The 15,586-nt window shown below is 39.9% G+C and overlaps 1 protein-coding gene across 1 annotated transcript in view; it reads left to right on the forward strand.

Moving 5' to 3' along the window:
• b4galt2 (UDP-Gal:betaGlcNAc beta 1,4- galactosyltransferase, polypeptide 2) overlaps positions 1 to 15,586 on the forward strand; it is a 134,749-nt gene that overhangs the window by 46,172 nt on the left and 72,991 nt on the right. Inside the window, exons 2-3 of the mRNA XM_070845154.1 lie at positions 9,357 to 9,475; positions 10,529 to 10,645. Coding sequence (XP_070701255.1) covers positions 9,357 to 9,475; positions 10,529 to 10,645 — 236 coding nt within the window. The remainder of the gene's footprint in view (positions 1 to 9,356; positions 9,476 to 10,528; positions 10,646 to 15,586) is intronic.

Consider the following 15,586-nt stretch of genomic DNA (forward strand, 5'->3'; position numbering starts at 1 on the left):
CTGATTTGGTGTACTGCTTCTGCAGAAATGTGTATATTGTACCATACTGTGGGAAAATGTTCAAATCCAGAATTTGGAAAGCTAATGTTAATGCTAGTGTAAAATATACTGTACACTCAGAACCGGTTACCCCTTAGGATGTCTTCAAAAATCTTAAAATGTATTGCATTTCCTCAAAAATGGCCTGAGGAAGTATTAAAAACTCTTCACATTTAATTGATGTTCAACACTTATGAACTAAAAGTGGGATTATTTTGAATTTTTGAGCAGTTTCAGTCAGCACCATCACACCTACAGCAAACACTCCCACTACTGGCTCTTTGTTTCATAATGGGCAACTGTCAATTTTGGCAAAGTTTAAATTAGTTTAAATGAATTAATCATCATTAGTCCTTCCATCCATTTTCTGCCGTTTATGTCAAGGTCACATCAATTTTAGTAAATTGTATTATTAGAAATTATTAAATACTGCAGGGAAGCTGTGCTTTAATTAATTTAGACCTTATTGTCCCTCTTGGTTTTAACCTTGAAACAAGTTTTAAATAGCATTCCCTGTTGTGCAAGTTTGATGATACAGTGAGTAAAGGCCTTTTGTGAATGTGTTGGATTCATGAATTACACTGTTTATCATTGGTTCTGCACCGTGTTACATGCTTCATATGACAACAATTTAAGGTTCTCTGGATATTTTCATGGATTACAACCCGTGATACAAATCAAATTAAAAAATGTCACAGTAACAGTAACAGTACGGCAGAGTAGTAAAACAGCACCTTTATTTCATGGATGTTATGTTTCCATGGAATCTGGCTCACGACCTCACACTCTGTCACCTCGCCTTCAGCGTGTGCTTCTGTTGTTACCTTACTCCGTTTCTTCTGCTGCTTCATTCCTCCCTTTGGTGTTCTGCTTTTGTCTGTTTAGCCACTCTTCTTCCCTTCTCTCATGCTCTTTCCTTTCCTTTATTCTTTCCTCTCTTTCACACACCCTGTTTCTTCTGCCAGGATACGATAGTGTGTTACATGCAGCCTCCATCTGTTTCATGCCCCCTACTTCCAACCTCTTCCGTCTCCGAACAAAAACACATCGGTGAACATACTGTGCTCATGGATTTGAGCCATTAAGTGCCTTTTGCCTTGCTTGTTTGGGTAATGATCCACAACACTGGTTTTGAATAGAGCGTTGAGTATTACTTCAATAAATGCTGCTCAAAGCACTGTTACTTGATGTAGGAAAAGGCACTATCAAAGACCTTTTTCCAGAATCGGCACTTGTATCTGAAGTGTTTACTTTCATCAGCTTGCTTGAAATTCACACAAATTCTCTGTTTACTTGTTTGTGTGTTGGTTGTTGTTGTTGGCCGTACATTTCACCAGGAAATAAAGATACTCAGTGATTCAATTTGTTACTCGCTCTATTTCTGATCATGGGAATACATCTAGTTAGCTACTGGCTCTGGAAGTCATTTTCCCCCACTTTAAATCCCCATTTGAAATGTTTGTTTTACTACTATCGCCAGTGTTTCTCAACATAGAGACAGTGGAGTCCCCTTGGTAATTATACTATATGTATATTTTATAATCAGCTGTGTTTCTTGAGAAGTTCAATTTTTGGTTTTGATTTGGAACATGGCTATAAAAACTACAATGACCAGTAGTCAGAACCGTTCCAAATTTATAATCCAAAAGTGAATTAATTCAAACTTCTGTGTTTCAAATGTTAAAATTTTTGCCTTTCACTCGTCCTTGGCAGCACATGCAGCAGAATTTTAAGCTTTGTGATTATGAGCTTCTTAACGAAATGCACCTTGGGAATTGTGGTTGACTTCTTTCCTTACGTATTTATATGCACAGTAATGCACATAAAGAATAATGAATACATCCTCCTACTTTGCAGCTTTTATCTCTTTGCTTGTGGGACCTGTATCCCGAGTCGTCTGTGTTAGCTGATTAAAAGCACACTATAAGTTTTTTCCTTCCAAGAAACTGGATGATTTTGGTTCATTTCACTGCAAGAGTTAGTAATATGTCAAGGTTAGGTGAATTGTCTGCTAAAAAATCATTTGAAAAATGAAAAAACTTACTGAAAATTCTCTGTGTTGTGCTGTCAAGGGAACTGCAGAACAGCAACCATTTTAATCCAAAAACAAACCAGTTTCACAATTTCCTCTTTGTAAAAATCATGTTTCCTTATTGTCATCTGAGTTTCATTTTCCAGCAACATAGCTTGTGACAACAAAGCTGTCAGTTTGTGAATGTTGCAGCGTTCTCTGCAACCTTTTGTGGCTCCCCTGTTAACCCTTTATCTGTTGTGCATTAGTACACAACCATGCAAATAGATGACTGGATGTTTTTTTGCGTGTCGAGGAGATTCTTGGATACCAATAATCCTCTGATCCAGTAAATTCACACTCTTGCATGCAGACGCAGAAACACGCACACACAAACGGGATTTCATAGTTGAATGCAGCCTTTGCCATGAATGGTTTTCCAAAGACAGACCTGCAATGAGGACTCTTGAAAAGATGTTTCAGCATCAGGACAAAGCAAGAGAGAGAAAAACAAAGTATAAGATACTGCAGAAAAAATGCATTGTATATGTAGCTGCTTGACGTGAAGACTTTTTTTTTTCACTCTTTCTCTTTCTCTCACATATTTTCCTCCCTCTCATTCCCTCCTTCCATCACAGCTCCTTTCCTCTGTCTGCCTCCGCCCCCATCTCCCTTTCTTTCTTTCTCCCCATCTCTGGAAAATAGCAATTACAGTCCACAGTAGGTAGAGGCACTTGTAAATGATTGAAAGAGAGGAGTGGACAGACTAATAAGATTCAGAGAGCTGAAACGTCTCTATTGTCACAGAGCCTGTGTCAGTGGGAGGCAGGAGGAGAGGAACAGTTTCTCCCTCCCTCTTCTTCTGTCCTTTCACTTTCTTTTCTCTAGTTTTTTTTTCTTTTTATTCCCTCATCCTGAAGCCAAAGAACTAAACTCAATTATAAACTCAGAATGTCTCCCTGAAATCTGACCATGACACTGCTTCAGTTGTCACTTAAATAACACAAAGGCACAAAAAGTCTCAGAACAGCACTGCTGATTAACAGACAGCCTGTCGTGTAGTTTGTGTGCTCAGATGGCCTGACCAGTGACTCTGCGAAGACACCACAAGTGGAACATTTTTGTGCAGACTTCAATGGGAAAAACGGGTTGTTTAGTTACTTGGTTCAGCTGTCATGGCCAAATGGAATCAAATAAATCACTGTTTATTTTTTTAATCTTTATTCAGGTTTGATCTCAAGCACTTGTGTAGATGATGATGATTTGATGATAATCAGATTTTTTTTATGTACATTTAACATTCAGTTACTGTTCATGGAGATATAACAGCACTGAGAAATTAAAGATTTTACTGCAGTGGCTGAACAAAGACATAATTGCATGTTTGTCGTTTTAGATAAAGGAGTAAGAACAGTATTTCAAAAAAAATTATGCAGTTTTTTCCTCAAATACCAAAGCTAATTGTAGAAAGTTACTTTATTACAGTTACTCATTTAAGTGTACTCCACCAATTTAGCATTGCACCTTTATAACGTTGTTGGTTTCAGACAAAAAGAATTAAAATCGAAGCAGCAGAATCAGAGATATCATCTAAAACTTGGCACCTACGTTTCAAACATTGCAACTCAACCATCTGCAGTTTGGTGTAAAACCACTGACTGCATAAAAGAACTCCTTCTCGTAGCTTCTGGGTTCTTGATAAGTGAAGCCAATGCAGAAGTGACTTAAACCTGCATTCTGTCTAATGGCCAACAGGAGGTGACTCCGCTGGCTCCAAAAAGAAGTCTGATTGTATGGAAGTCTACAAGAAAATGAGCCTAATTCTAAATGGATTTATTACCTTAGTTATATTAACGAGTTTATGGACTCAATCAAGCCCCCCTCAATACAGCATGATGTATTGAGAGGTAAATTATGGTCTCAGTAAAATAGTATGCCCAAGGTGGGACTACTTTGTGACTAACCAATCGGAGGTCGATCATGCCGAACATCAATTAATCAGATGCAGAGGTTTTTGGCAGAATGAATATCACTTCTGGTTTCGAACCCTAGATGTCGTCACACAAAATGCCAAACTCAAGGCCTTACTATGGCGGTCTGCAAATGATATACTTTTATATAGTCTGTGTGAAATTCAGTTATGTTATGCTAGTAGTGGCAATGTAGCCTTGAGCTACACAGGTCAGGGAAACTCACTTCTTTTTAACTCCGCATCTGCAGATTTTTTTTCATTTTCAAATGATTATGTGACCCAATCCAAACAGTCCCAAACAGAGAGACAACGCTGAAAGTGGCAGCCTCACGATGCTCCACCAGTTAACATTGAGTTCTCTAGTTCTCACCTCAAAAAACACATTTTCCTCCAGCAGTGATTGGAGGGGACCATCAGTGATGATAGGAAGGGAGGGAGAGGTGTGGATGTTGTCTGTAATATTGCAGTGAACTTTCAGCCTTGATATATGAGTTACTGTATGTGGTGAGAAGGGCAGAACAAATCAACAAAATGAGACAAAAAGAGCACTAAAATCTGTGAATGGATGCCACATCGTACAAAGGCCTCAGAACCAACAAAACACTCAACTGCTCCCATTTTTCTCCTATTTCTGTTTCCTTGTTAAGTCTGACCCAGGCTGAATCACAGCCTCAAATAGGGCGACTCACTCTCTCTCTCTGTGTGTGTGTGTGTGTGTGTGTGTGTGTGTGTGTTTAGAGTGCCTACTGCCTCAGGTCTGCTCTGAGTCTATTGTGTCGGTACATGTGCTACTAACCTAATAGCTCAGAGATTTAGTTCATTATTATTATTGTGGAGGGAAAATGTGTTGTGTGCACTGTGTGTGTGTGTGTGTGTGTGTGTGTGTGTGTGTGTGTGTGTGGGCGTGAGTGTGTGTGAGTGTGTGTGAGTGTGTATTTGTATTTGGATGCCTGTGCACAGAGTATATTTGCCGACAAAGCAGTGATGTATCCCCCAAAGTGCAGTGGGTGTCCCAGATAGAGCGATCAAGCAGCATGATTATAATGTATTACTGTAATATCACCACATAGAGAAACGTGAAATATTGCGTGTGTGTGTGTGGACATGTGTGATAATTGCATCTCTATAAGGCTCCCAAACATTACATCTCTCATTCATCATTTCTTCCTCCACCAACATTAGCTCAATTCCCACTCTCCTTTTTTTCTTACATGCAGATCTCTCCTTCTCTCTCTCTCTCTCTCTCCTTCTGTCATACACACACACTTTGTATTATTCATGTCTTCTATGTCGGGAGTAAAGCAGGATGATGTCAGTTGTTATTTTAAAAGGTTCTTCTACTCACACTGGACTATCTGAAGGCTTGCTGACCTCTACCTGTCACCATCTTTTCTAACAACATGTGTGCGAGTTGAGCTCCATCATGAGACTGAGGTGCGTCACTTCCTGTGCAGCTTTGTCAGTTTAGATCAGCTGTTTGTTATCAACAGAATCTGGATCTTAACATTTCTACCGCACAACAGAAGATTTCCGGAGCCGGCTGCCAAACAGCACTGAATTGACAAGATGTTAGTGATAAATCAAATGCAGAAAACAAACATTAAGGGAAGAAGGACACCAGTGGACAGTAGTTGTCTAAATGCGCTTGTGACTTGCTAGAAGATGAGAAAAGTGAAAGTACTTTTGAGTCAGATTTAATACAGAGGTTGAGTCCAAAATTGATTAGCTTAGCATAAAGACTGGCAACGGCTAGCAAACAGAATTGAAAATGACATTTTGTGCTTTTCACTGAGAGTTATGTGTTGTATATTTTGACAAACAACAGTTTATCCATCCGACCAACACTTCTCAGCAGCGTCTCCACTGGATGCATGACAACCTCAGGATTGATGAGACTCCTGGAAGTCACTGCAACTACTTTTTTCTTCATTTGTATTTGTGTACAGATTAAACAAACACATTTTGTGTAATTTATTGAGCTTTAGAGACGCTACTCCTGTACAAGTATTTGTGAACTTTGGACTGAGCCACGCTAACTGTTTCCCCCTGCTTCCAGTCTTTATGCTAAGCTACGCTCCTGGCTTTAGCTTTGTACTGAACGCATAGAAATGAGAGTGCCCTGTACCTGCCACCTGCCCTGTAAACAATAATCAGAGTTTTGATCCCTGCTGAGAGGTTTTAAGAATGTAAAGATCAGTTTGATTCACACCTGGGCCACATTTTAGATTTAATTGTAGTCATGTTGTTGAAGACATGTTTAGACATCGGCTTCTCTGCAAGCCTTGTTTTTAACCCTCAACAGGGGCTGCTCCATCTTTAAATACAGCACTACGTGATTCCAGAAAACCCAGTGTAAACTACACTGCTACTTCCTGAACACACAGCAAAGTCAAGGGGGAGAGTGTATGTGGCAGAGACACAGTGCACTAAAAACACACAATGCTGTCATTGCCTTGAACTGGATTTAAGACTTGTCCTACATAAAGCATAATATAGGTCTCTCAATTGGGTTATTGGTTTAGATTTAAAAGAGAAGACGTCAATGCACTATTAACCCAAAGGTGACGTCATTAATTAATTAAATAGCTTTAGTGTTAAAAAAAAAAACAACAACGCGACCTATGATCTAGAAATAGTATCTGTTTTGTGCTAGAACCTGCATTTTCTGATATTGTGTCTTACTTTTGCTGTCTCGGTGGTAACTAACTAGCTACCGTGTTCCATTTACTGCCTCATTAGTGTGAGAGAGAAAGGGGGGGGGGGACGAGTCACGAGTGTGTGAGAGGATGGAGGGTGAAAGGCAGAAGTGGTCAGGGGAGAGAGGGCTGTTGGGACTGTTTGTCTTCAGCTCTTGTGGTATGATAAAGAACTGTGTTATGAACATGTAACCTCGTTTGCATCGATCACGCTCCTCGTCTGTGCCACGTTGATTGGAGGAGACCTCTCAGCACAAGGCTCATATGTCAATGCTAAGTGGATTATTAACTTTTATACCTGAAGTGGCTTCATCTTGCTGTCTCTTCTCTGCAGCACAGCGCTCTCATATTGTTGACTCCTACACATGTCACGCAGCATAAATCCTACATTATCTGTACCTTTGATCAATGGAGACAGAGTCATTCATCAGGAAGTTGTGCTCATCTCAATGTCTCAAAGAATATTAGTTATTCTACAGTTTGTTTTTTTTCCTTTTTATTATTATTGTCAATTGTCGGATAAACGCGTGACGATGAGATGAGATTAGATTATTGTCAACAGATCTGACTTTCCTATCTTGTCTGTAGCATCAAACCCACTCACAAACACACACACATACATACGATTTTCCAATGTCGGATTTCTGTGTCTTTGAGGATAAACAAACAGCAACATGCTGCAGGGCTCTAATGTCCACTTAATTATTACACAGAGGTGAGATTTTGAGCACTGCTGCTTCTCATCAGACTAAAGTGACTATGCACGGCGCTATTTTAATTATGCACATGATACAAACATGTGAGTCGCTAATGTCACATGAAACATACATTGCGTGAATAAAACGTATGTATATCCATACACACACTAACCATCCTCATCTATATGTAAAGACACACACACACACAATACTGTACATTGCTAAGCATACATAAAGTGGTGAGGGTGACGCAGATCCTCAAATAAACATTATAAGCTATACAGGTAACATTAGAAGGAACACATCAAAGATAGACAGAAAGAAAAAAGTAGATCCAGAATAGTTCATGTGTCGATGTCTGTGTCTGCTCATTTTCTGAACTGCAGCCAGCAATTAGCGACATTTAATGTGGTGAGGTGAGAGGTGGTGGCCAAGTCTGCAGGAACTGCTTTCCTTTTTACATTTTCCACACTACTACGGCAACCAAGTGCAACACCGTGTGAGCTATTTTCATGTGTCACTCCTCTGTAAGAGGGCATGCTTTTCTTCCTGTCCGCGGGTCTTTCATTCACAAAAGATATGAGCACGTAACTCTCAAAACTCTTCATACAAACTAGCCTCTTTCAGTTGTACCCCGGCCTTTGGCACCAAGCCCATTCACTGCTAGTGTAGATGTAAATCTTTAAAAAAGGAAGGAAATATTTAGTTTCATTTAGTTACTCCTCACAAATAGGAGGCAATTGGGAACTTTTTTTATGTTGTGGATTTATAAGTAAGACTTATTAAAACTAAACTACAGAGCCCAGGTTCAATGCAGGGACATGTCGCCCAGTGCAATAGTCTCATTTATGTATTTTAATAGTTTCTGGACAACAATGGTGCGGAAGAAACGATATTAGGCTTTGGATACACAGAGAACACTTGTTAGTAGAATCAGTTAATATCTAGGGAAGACTCCGAAAAATATTCTTTAAATATATATTTAAGGAATTTGTGATATCAGCATACACATAAAAGCGGGGAAATACAAAATGTCCAACATGTCAACCTAAAATGATTATTTATACATGATTACAATTTACAGTATAGCACAAGACCAGGTATGTAAAACATACATCCTTGATATAACGACCCTTCCACAGAGATAATCCTCTATATCTATACCTTGAGTGACAAACATCATGTTGTATGGTTTTTTTTCCTTAAAACATGATGCTTCGCTAATTAAGTAATGAGTTCCTGGTCTGACATTGACATTGAACAAAAACATGCACTAATGAGTAACATTTTACTACAGAATGAGTCTGGTTTGTTAAAATGAGGCGTATGGTTGCAGGGGTTTGGTTGGAGCCCAAACAGCAGAGCTTGCTCATATATTTTAATGACCCTGGCTCCCTGAACGAGGAGCTGTATTTTAACGTCCAGGCCAGAGATTTAAAGCCAACTCCTCTTTTAAATTAGTCTGAACCTGCAATCTCATGCGCACAAATACACAGGCTCTGATAGCATTTGATCCACCAGTACTCAAAGGAATGATGGATAGATTTGTAGTGATATAACATATGGTGTAGCTTCATCACTGAGCAGCGTAATTACCTTTCATGTTGTGTTTACACTGACTGACTTCAAAGTCTTTGTTTATTTTTTTAGGAATATATGTTTTCCAAAGCCTGTGCATCTTATTAAATGCTGCATTATGCAGAGCATATCCCTTGAAACCATTATTTCTGCACACATTGCTTTGATACACGTACAGTACTGCTTTGAAGCTAAAAGCTCTCTCTCTCTGTCCCTCACTCCCTACATCCCTTGCTCCCTCTCTTGCTTTCTTTCGCCCGTCATCTGTTTTTTTTTTTTACTTTCCACTTCTTTTTTATCCTCTGCCTTCTCTGTTATGCTCTTCGTCTCGCTAACTCTTCCCTTTTTCCGTATTTCCTCAGTTGGCCGTTTGTTGATCGAGTTCAGCTCCCAGATGACGATGGAGCGCGTGCAGAAAGAGAACCCCAACGTGACGGAGGGTGGCCGCTACACGCCTCCTGACTGTCGGCCTAGATGGAAGGTCTGGAAACATGTCTGTCTGTCTGTCTGTAGTTCACATATTTGGAATGAAATACTGAAATACGCTCACACCATTCATTATGTAAGCCCATTCCTGCCTGTATAATAGGAATTTTAAGAGGAAACGAGAGGACAGGAAGTTATGCATGATAAAAAATTAAGATGCTTACGCTAAATCAAAATTATGAGCTAGTAATTAAAAATTATGAGATTGTCAAGTTTGGAGTCATTATGTCAAAATTATGAGATAATAAATCAGAATTATGAGAGAGTAAGTGAAAAATTAGACAGAATTTAATTAGTTTTTTTCATTTTATTTATTCACATCTGACTATTTTTTCCTTTTCCTGGCAGAAAATAGGCTTCCATATGTTGTCTCAATATTGGGTCTGCACACTTTGGCATTATATTTGGTTGCCAAAAAAGGGTTTTGTCTAATGAAGTGTTTCTCCTCTACACCACACTTCACTGGGGTCATGGTGCTTCCTTAAGCAGCGAAGATAACGCTAAAACAGGTGTGCCCATCACAATGCCTAACGACACAGAAACCAAGGTCAATTTGCTGCCTGTCTTCATCTGAGTGCAAAATTACCACGAACAGGGTAAATTACTGTTCAACCTTGGAGTGTTTGGACAGCTGAGACTGACTCACTTAAAACACAGAGATGCAGGACGGCCTCCAATCTGCACTCCACAGAGAGCTCCTTCCTTCAGCTTCTTCATTTATAATAAATGAGAACCAACTTTATGTACGTTATGACATTAACCAGGGGGATTTTCCACAGAAATGATTTTCTGGTGCTGAACAGTTCACTGTAGAATGAAACAAAGCTCATTTATGCGTAATTACTCAAAAAAACACTCTTTGATCTGAAAGAGAGAGGCTGTCTTCAGATAGTGCACACTGACTGATTATACTTGTGTCTCGTTTTTCATTTTCTTTCCCAGCATTGATGTAATTATGTATTAGAATGATCTACCAACTGATAGATGTGTTTTACAGTAAACACTGAATACAAACAAATTACTAACCGAGACTGTCCGTGCTGTTTAGGTGGCCATCATCATCCCTTTCCGTCACAGAGAAAACCACCTGAAGTACTGGCTCCACTACCTCCACCCCATCCTCAGACGGCAGAAGATTGACTACGGCATCTACATCATCAACCAGGTAGATAAGAGGGGAGGGACTCGGTCTGAATGAGATATAAGTAAGACAAGGATGGCTGCAACTACATCTTATATTCTTCATAGGTTAATCTGGATCATTTTTCAAAAATCTATCATGAGAATTTGTAGCCTTGCATTAGTGTGTGTATGTGCGTGTGTGAATGAAAATAGTAAGGACTAAAGGAAAGAAAGTGAAAGCTGACTGGCTGAAGGACAGACTCCACGAGAGGCCATCTCAGTGGCATACATGTTGAAGAGATTCTTGTTTAAGCTTTATTCTTTTTTGTAAGCTCACAAAGGAAACAAATCTTGAGATGGAGCTCAGCAAAGTTCGACACCCGATGCTGTTTTGCATGAGCGCTAATGTCGCGTTCTCATTATGTGGGACAGATGATGAAGATGAGAAAGATTCCCATGTGAATGGATAAGTGTTCATCAAGATGGTTGTATGATTACAGAGTTGGTTATGTGAGGATTTGAATACTGTGCATTTGACAGTGCAAGTTGCACTCAAATTTGGTTTTTGGGATGATGTGAGGCATCCATATTTATTTTGTTTTTATTTCTGTATTATTAAAGATTGTACAATCGTAATAACAACTTGGAAGTTGACGTAAACCTTGTTAACAAGTCTGAAACTCATAATTACAGTAACCTCGATAGGACACAGATGCTGCATTAATACCAGCCAGCCAAAAGAAAGAAAGAAAATGATAATGTGAGCCTGCTAATATGATCCTACTACAAAGCCTAATATAATCAGTTAATTGTTAATACGATGGCAAAAAATAGCGAAAAGTCCAACCAACAGTCCAAAACCCAAAGACATTCAGTAATATTAATCAGAGAAAAGCAGCAAATTTCAACATTTGAGAAGCTGGAACCAATGAACTTTGGCATTTTAACTTGATTTGTACCTCCAACAGCATTTAGAATAGTCATATTTAGATCATTCAAACATGGTCGTCTGCTTTCTCAAGCTGCAGTATGAGGCAGGATGCAAAATGTTTCATGACAGACTGGGTTACAGGCCAAGCAAAAGGCTATAGGAATGTCTTGTTGCAAGCACAAATTACTGTATTACAAGAACTAGATGTGAGCTAGATCTGTCAGCCCAAGTTAAGTTCTCAGGGATGAAAGAATAATTGCCACAAACAATTATTCTATTAATCTGTTCAAAATTGAGAACAAAGTCAATTTGCAGGTGCATAGCCTCCAAATGGCTGCCCTCCATCTTTTCTCATCCCTAACTCATCTTTGTTTCTTTTTCTCCTGTCCAAAACCCATCTGCAGAGCAAATCAGCAACTTATTTACTTTGGCTGCACTCAGTTAAGCAGAAGCAAAAGGAGCTTGATTTTCTAAGCAATGTTGTGACAGAGTGTGAGTCTTGCACGCTGCGCTGGGTGAGAGTTCTTCTTACTCTACATTATGGGTAATGAGCTCTCCTTTCTGCCCTTTCTCTCCCCTGTGGGCCTCGCGCAACGCCTTAATCACTCCCCCTGCGGAACAGACCTTTGGTTCCGCCTGCCCCGCTGTGCTCCACTCTTGATATGGCTACGCTCCAGTGTCTTACTCTCTCACTCCCGCTTTTACATTTATATACACACACACATAAAAACACATATTCTCTATGAGCATCTCTGAATCTTTCTTATCTCAAATGTAAAGCTGTTAGCGAGGGTAAGGGTGTGTAGAGCTGTAAGCGTGGCTGCAGTGTTGAGAGTAGTTTTTAACCTAACCTAACCTTTCCTTTCATTTCTCTAAGAATGAGCCTGGCTCCCCTCTCGGTGAAACTGCCATCACTCCTACAGGACTCATGTATACTTTGACTTCACTTTTCATCTGGAGGCAGTTTAGCTTGTTCAGAGGTCTTGGCACATGACATGTACTTTTAATCTGACTTGTGATTGGTGTTAAGTTCATTTTATTTTGTGTCCCACTTGTCTGTGATAATAAACTTTATTCATTCAGCACCTTTTAACACAAAGTATCAAGGTACTTTACATTGGAAAAACAACATCAATACAATTAAGGAGTGCAGTTAATTATGGAGAATTAAATACCAAACAAAAAAAAATCAGATAAAAGCTACTGATTCTGAAGGCTGGAAATATTCAGCCTCTCGCATTAAAAGAATGACCATGAAAACATGGTCCTTTGGATGAACCATGTAGGAGAAGTCTTTTCTCTCTCTGCCAGGAAATCAGGTTTAGCTAAAAAGCTAAAAAATGGATTTGATGTCTTGCTCAAGGACAGTTCTGCATTGTAGACCATTGGCATGGGAGTTTAAATCTACAGTCTACTCATGAAGGAAGCTGACCCAAACTGTGTCTCCTATGGCGCATTTTGTCTTGTATAATGTCCCACCATGAGGTATTATGATTTTTTGCAGTTGACAGCGGCATCAGTAGAACTGCTGTTGTATCTTCAACTCATTCACCTGCACTTCAAATAGACACAGATTCACTGCGTGGCTGTAATTATCTCTAAAAAAACTATCACCATTTTTCACCACTCAATAATTTAGAAGTTCAGAGAGGGCTTTGTTTGAAGTGGAAATTACTCTTGTGTATTTTTAAATGCATTTGAACTTGTTGAGATTCTTAAAATCAGATATGTTCTCTCATGTAACCAGCTATGCAGGGACGCTGTGTAGTGGGGTTAATTTCTGCCTCTCATATTTTAGAAGAGTTTTGAACTGACCTAAAGATAACCAGTGATTTGAATACCACAGCTGGAGGTATGTACTCCACCTCCACTGCGAGTCATAATGACTGCTGAGAGTGCTCCTCTTAATAACTGTTATAGACTGTTTCCAAAAGGACTGACTCATCAGCAACTGCTTAAGGGTACAAAACTTTTGGTTTGTCCTTGATTGAAATTTAGATTTTATACTAATTGGTAAAGGAGGGCATCTTGAGGTTAAACATTTTTTTATTCAGCAGTTGCTCGTCTAATATCATCATTGTGTAATTTTGCAATTAGCTCTAAATCTTGGGCACTGCTGCTGCACTTTTATACCCAGGATTTATGTTAGAAATGAGCTCTGGCCAAATGCTTCCACCCAATTAGTCTGAGAAGGAGGTAGTTTGAAAACCTTGAAAAATCTTATCGACAGCTGATTATGCTTTATATCAGTTTTATTTTTAGAAGCTTGATGAATATGGACCCAAATTAGCAAAAGGGAAAAAAAAGGCTCCCAATTTGTTTGTTGTGTTATGTGTTGTTTTTTTAAGCAAATAAACCAAAGATGGGACATATATTAAAAAAATATCCAATGATCTGCGCATGTCCCCAAAAAAGACAGTGAAGCAGGTAGACAACAAACAGGATGGACAAGCAGGCAGATTGAGAGGAGCCAAATCGAAGCGACAGAGGTGGGATTTTGATGACATGAAGTCCTGATGTGTCTGACACGATGGGCGATTAAACCTTTACACCCGCCACCACTTTCTGAGAGAACGGTGGAGAGCACTTTTCTATCCTGCTCGCTCGAGTGTTAAATGAGTGGAAGTCTGGAACCTTTTAACACAGAGACACTGAAGGGGGATCTGGCGTGGGGGGGGGGGGGGGGGGGGGGGGGGGGGTGAACGGTGAGCGGTGATAATTTTCCCCCTCCAGTCTCATCCTTGCTAACAGATAATGTGCTGTCATGTCCTTAGAGACAAAACAGTCGTTTTGTGGAAAGAAAGGCTGCTTGGAGATAAAAACAAATGCCCTGGGTACACCTGCATGCAAATACACACATGCATGGACACACACATGCACAAATGATCACACACAGGCTGTGCCTCAGTGGCCCACCTAAGTATGTTAAAGCCTGCCTAAGTAGCGTTACATTGACTAGCGGTGTAAAGATTACAGCAAACTGATATATATTGGAATCCCGAAACTGAGATAGAGCTACACCCACACAGCCAAAGACCTGCAGAACCAAGCTCCTTCCATCAGTGTCAAACCAGTGTAAGAAATTCAAAATGAAACGTTTGAGCCAAAGTGTATGATCCCTGCCTATCGGCGCATTTGGACGAGCAGTGCGGAGATGAAATGGGCGGCGCAGGTGAGAGAGCGAAGAGGTGGAGCTGGGAGGGAGTGCGTTCAAAGGAGAAACCCCCCCGCAGGAAAGTTCAGCTAAATACTGCAAATTAACAGATGTGTTCACAGGCGAAGGACATGGTTCGTGTTTTAAAGAAAACATGGCAGCAGGGCGGTCCTCAGCATGGCATTACATTGCAACCTCCCCTCCCACAGTAATTCTGCGGCTGTGTGTACGTGCTATGTTCTGCAGGGAAGCAGGAGATGCGTTGCCAAAGAAATAATGTCCAAAATAAAGACATTTATACTCTTTTCTATCAAGTGGAAGTACCTCCAGTTACTCAGAGCCACCAGAGCTTCATGATGATCAATGTAAGTCAAATCAGAGCTCTGATCTAGAAAAGGCCAGGTGCAGAACAAAAAGTTCACAAAAATACTTTACTCTATGAATATTTATTCCTAGAGCATTAATTATGGAGGTGCAATTTCTTGACTCCTTAAACTGAAGACACTTGACTGTTTTTAACTATTGTATTAATGTTTTGTGTCTGTGATCATTTCATTCAAAAATTTCAGTATGGAGATTCATTCTCCACCTCCTAAACACATTTTTGTGGTATATTATTCTTAACTCAGAGTTCACATCACAGCTTCAACTACTGAAGAGCACTGGCTGAATTCACGTGAACATTGCTTGAGGCTGAAGGCCGGTTTCTCTGCTTGCCGCACCATCTTGCTGCCATTGTTTTGCCTCAGCCTGACATTTTTAAGTAGGCATCATCTCATTCTTAAAAGCAGTGTTGCTGGTGAGGTACAGTGAGTAGGCGTTGCAGAGGGATCATGTGGAAAGTTATATAGCAACCTTGCTGTTCTGCCCTGCTGCTCTGTGTCCTATCTGCCTGCAGA

The sequence above is a fragment of the Pempheris klunzingeri genome, chromosome 15 (genome assembly GCF_042242105.1).
Source record: "Pempheris klunzingeri isolate RE-2024b chromosome 15, fPemKlu1.hap1, whole genome shotgun sequence".
Classification (NCBI taxonomy): Eukaryota; Metazoa; Chordata; class Actinopteri; order Acropomatiformes; family Pempheridae; genus Pempheris; species Pempheris klunzingeri.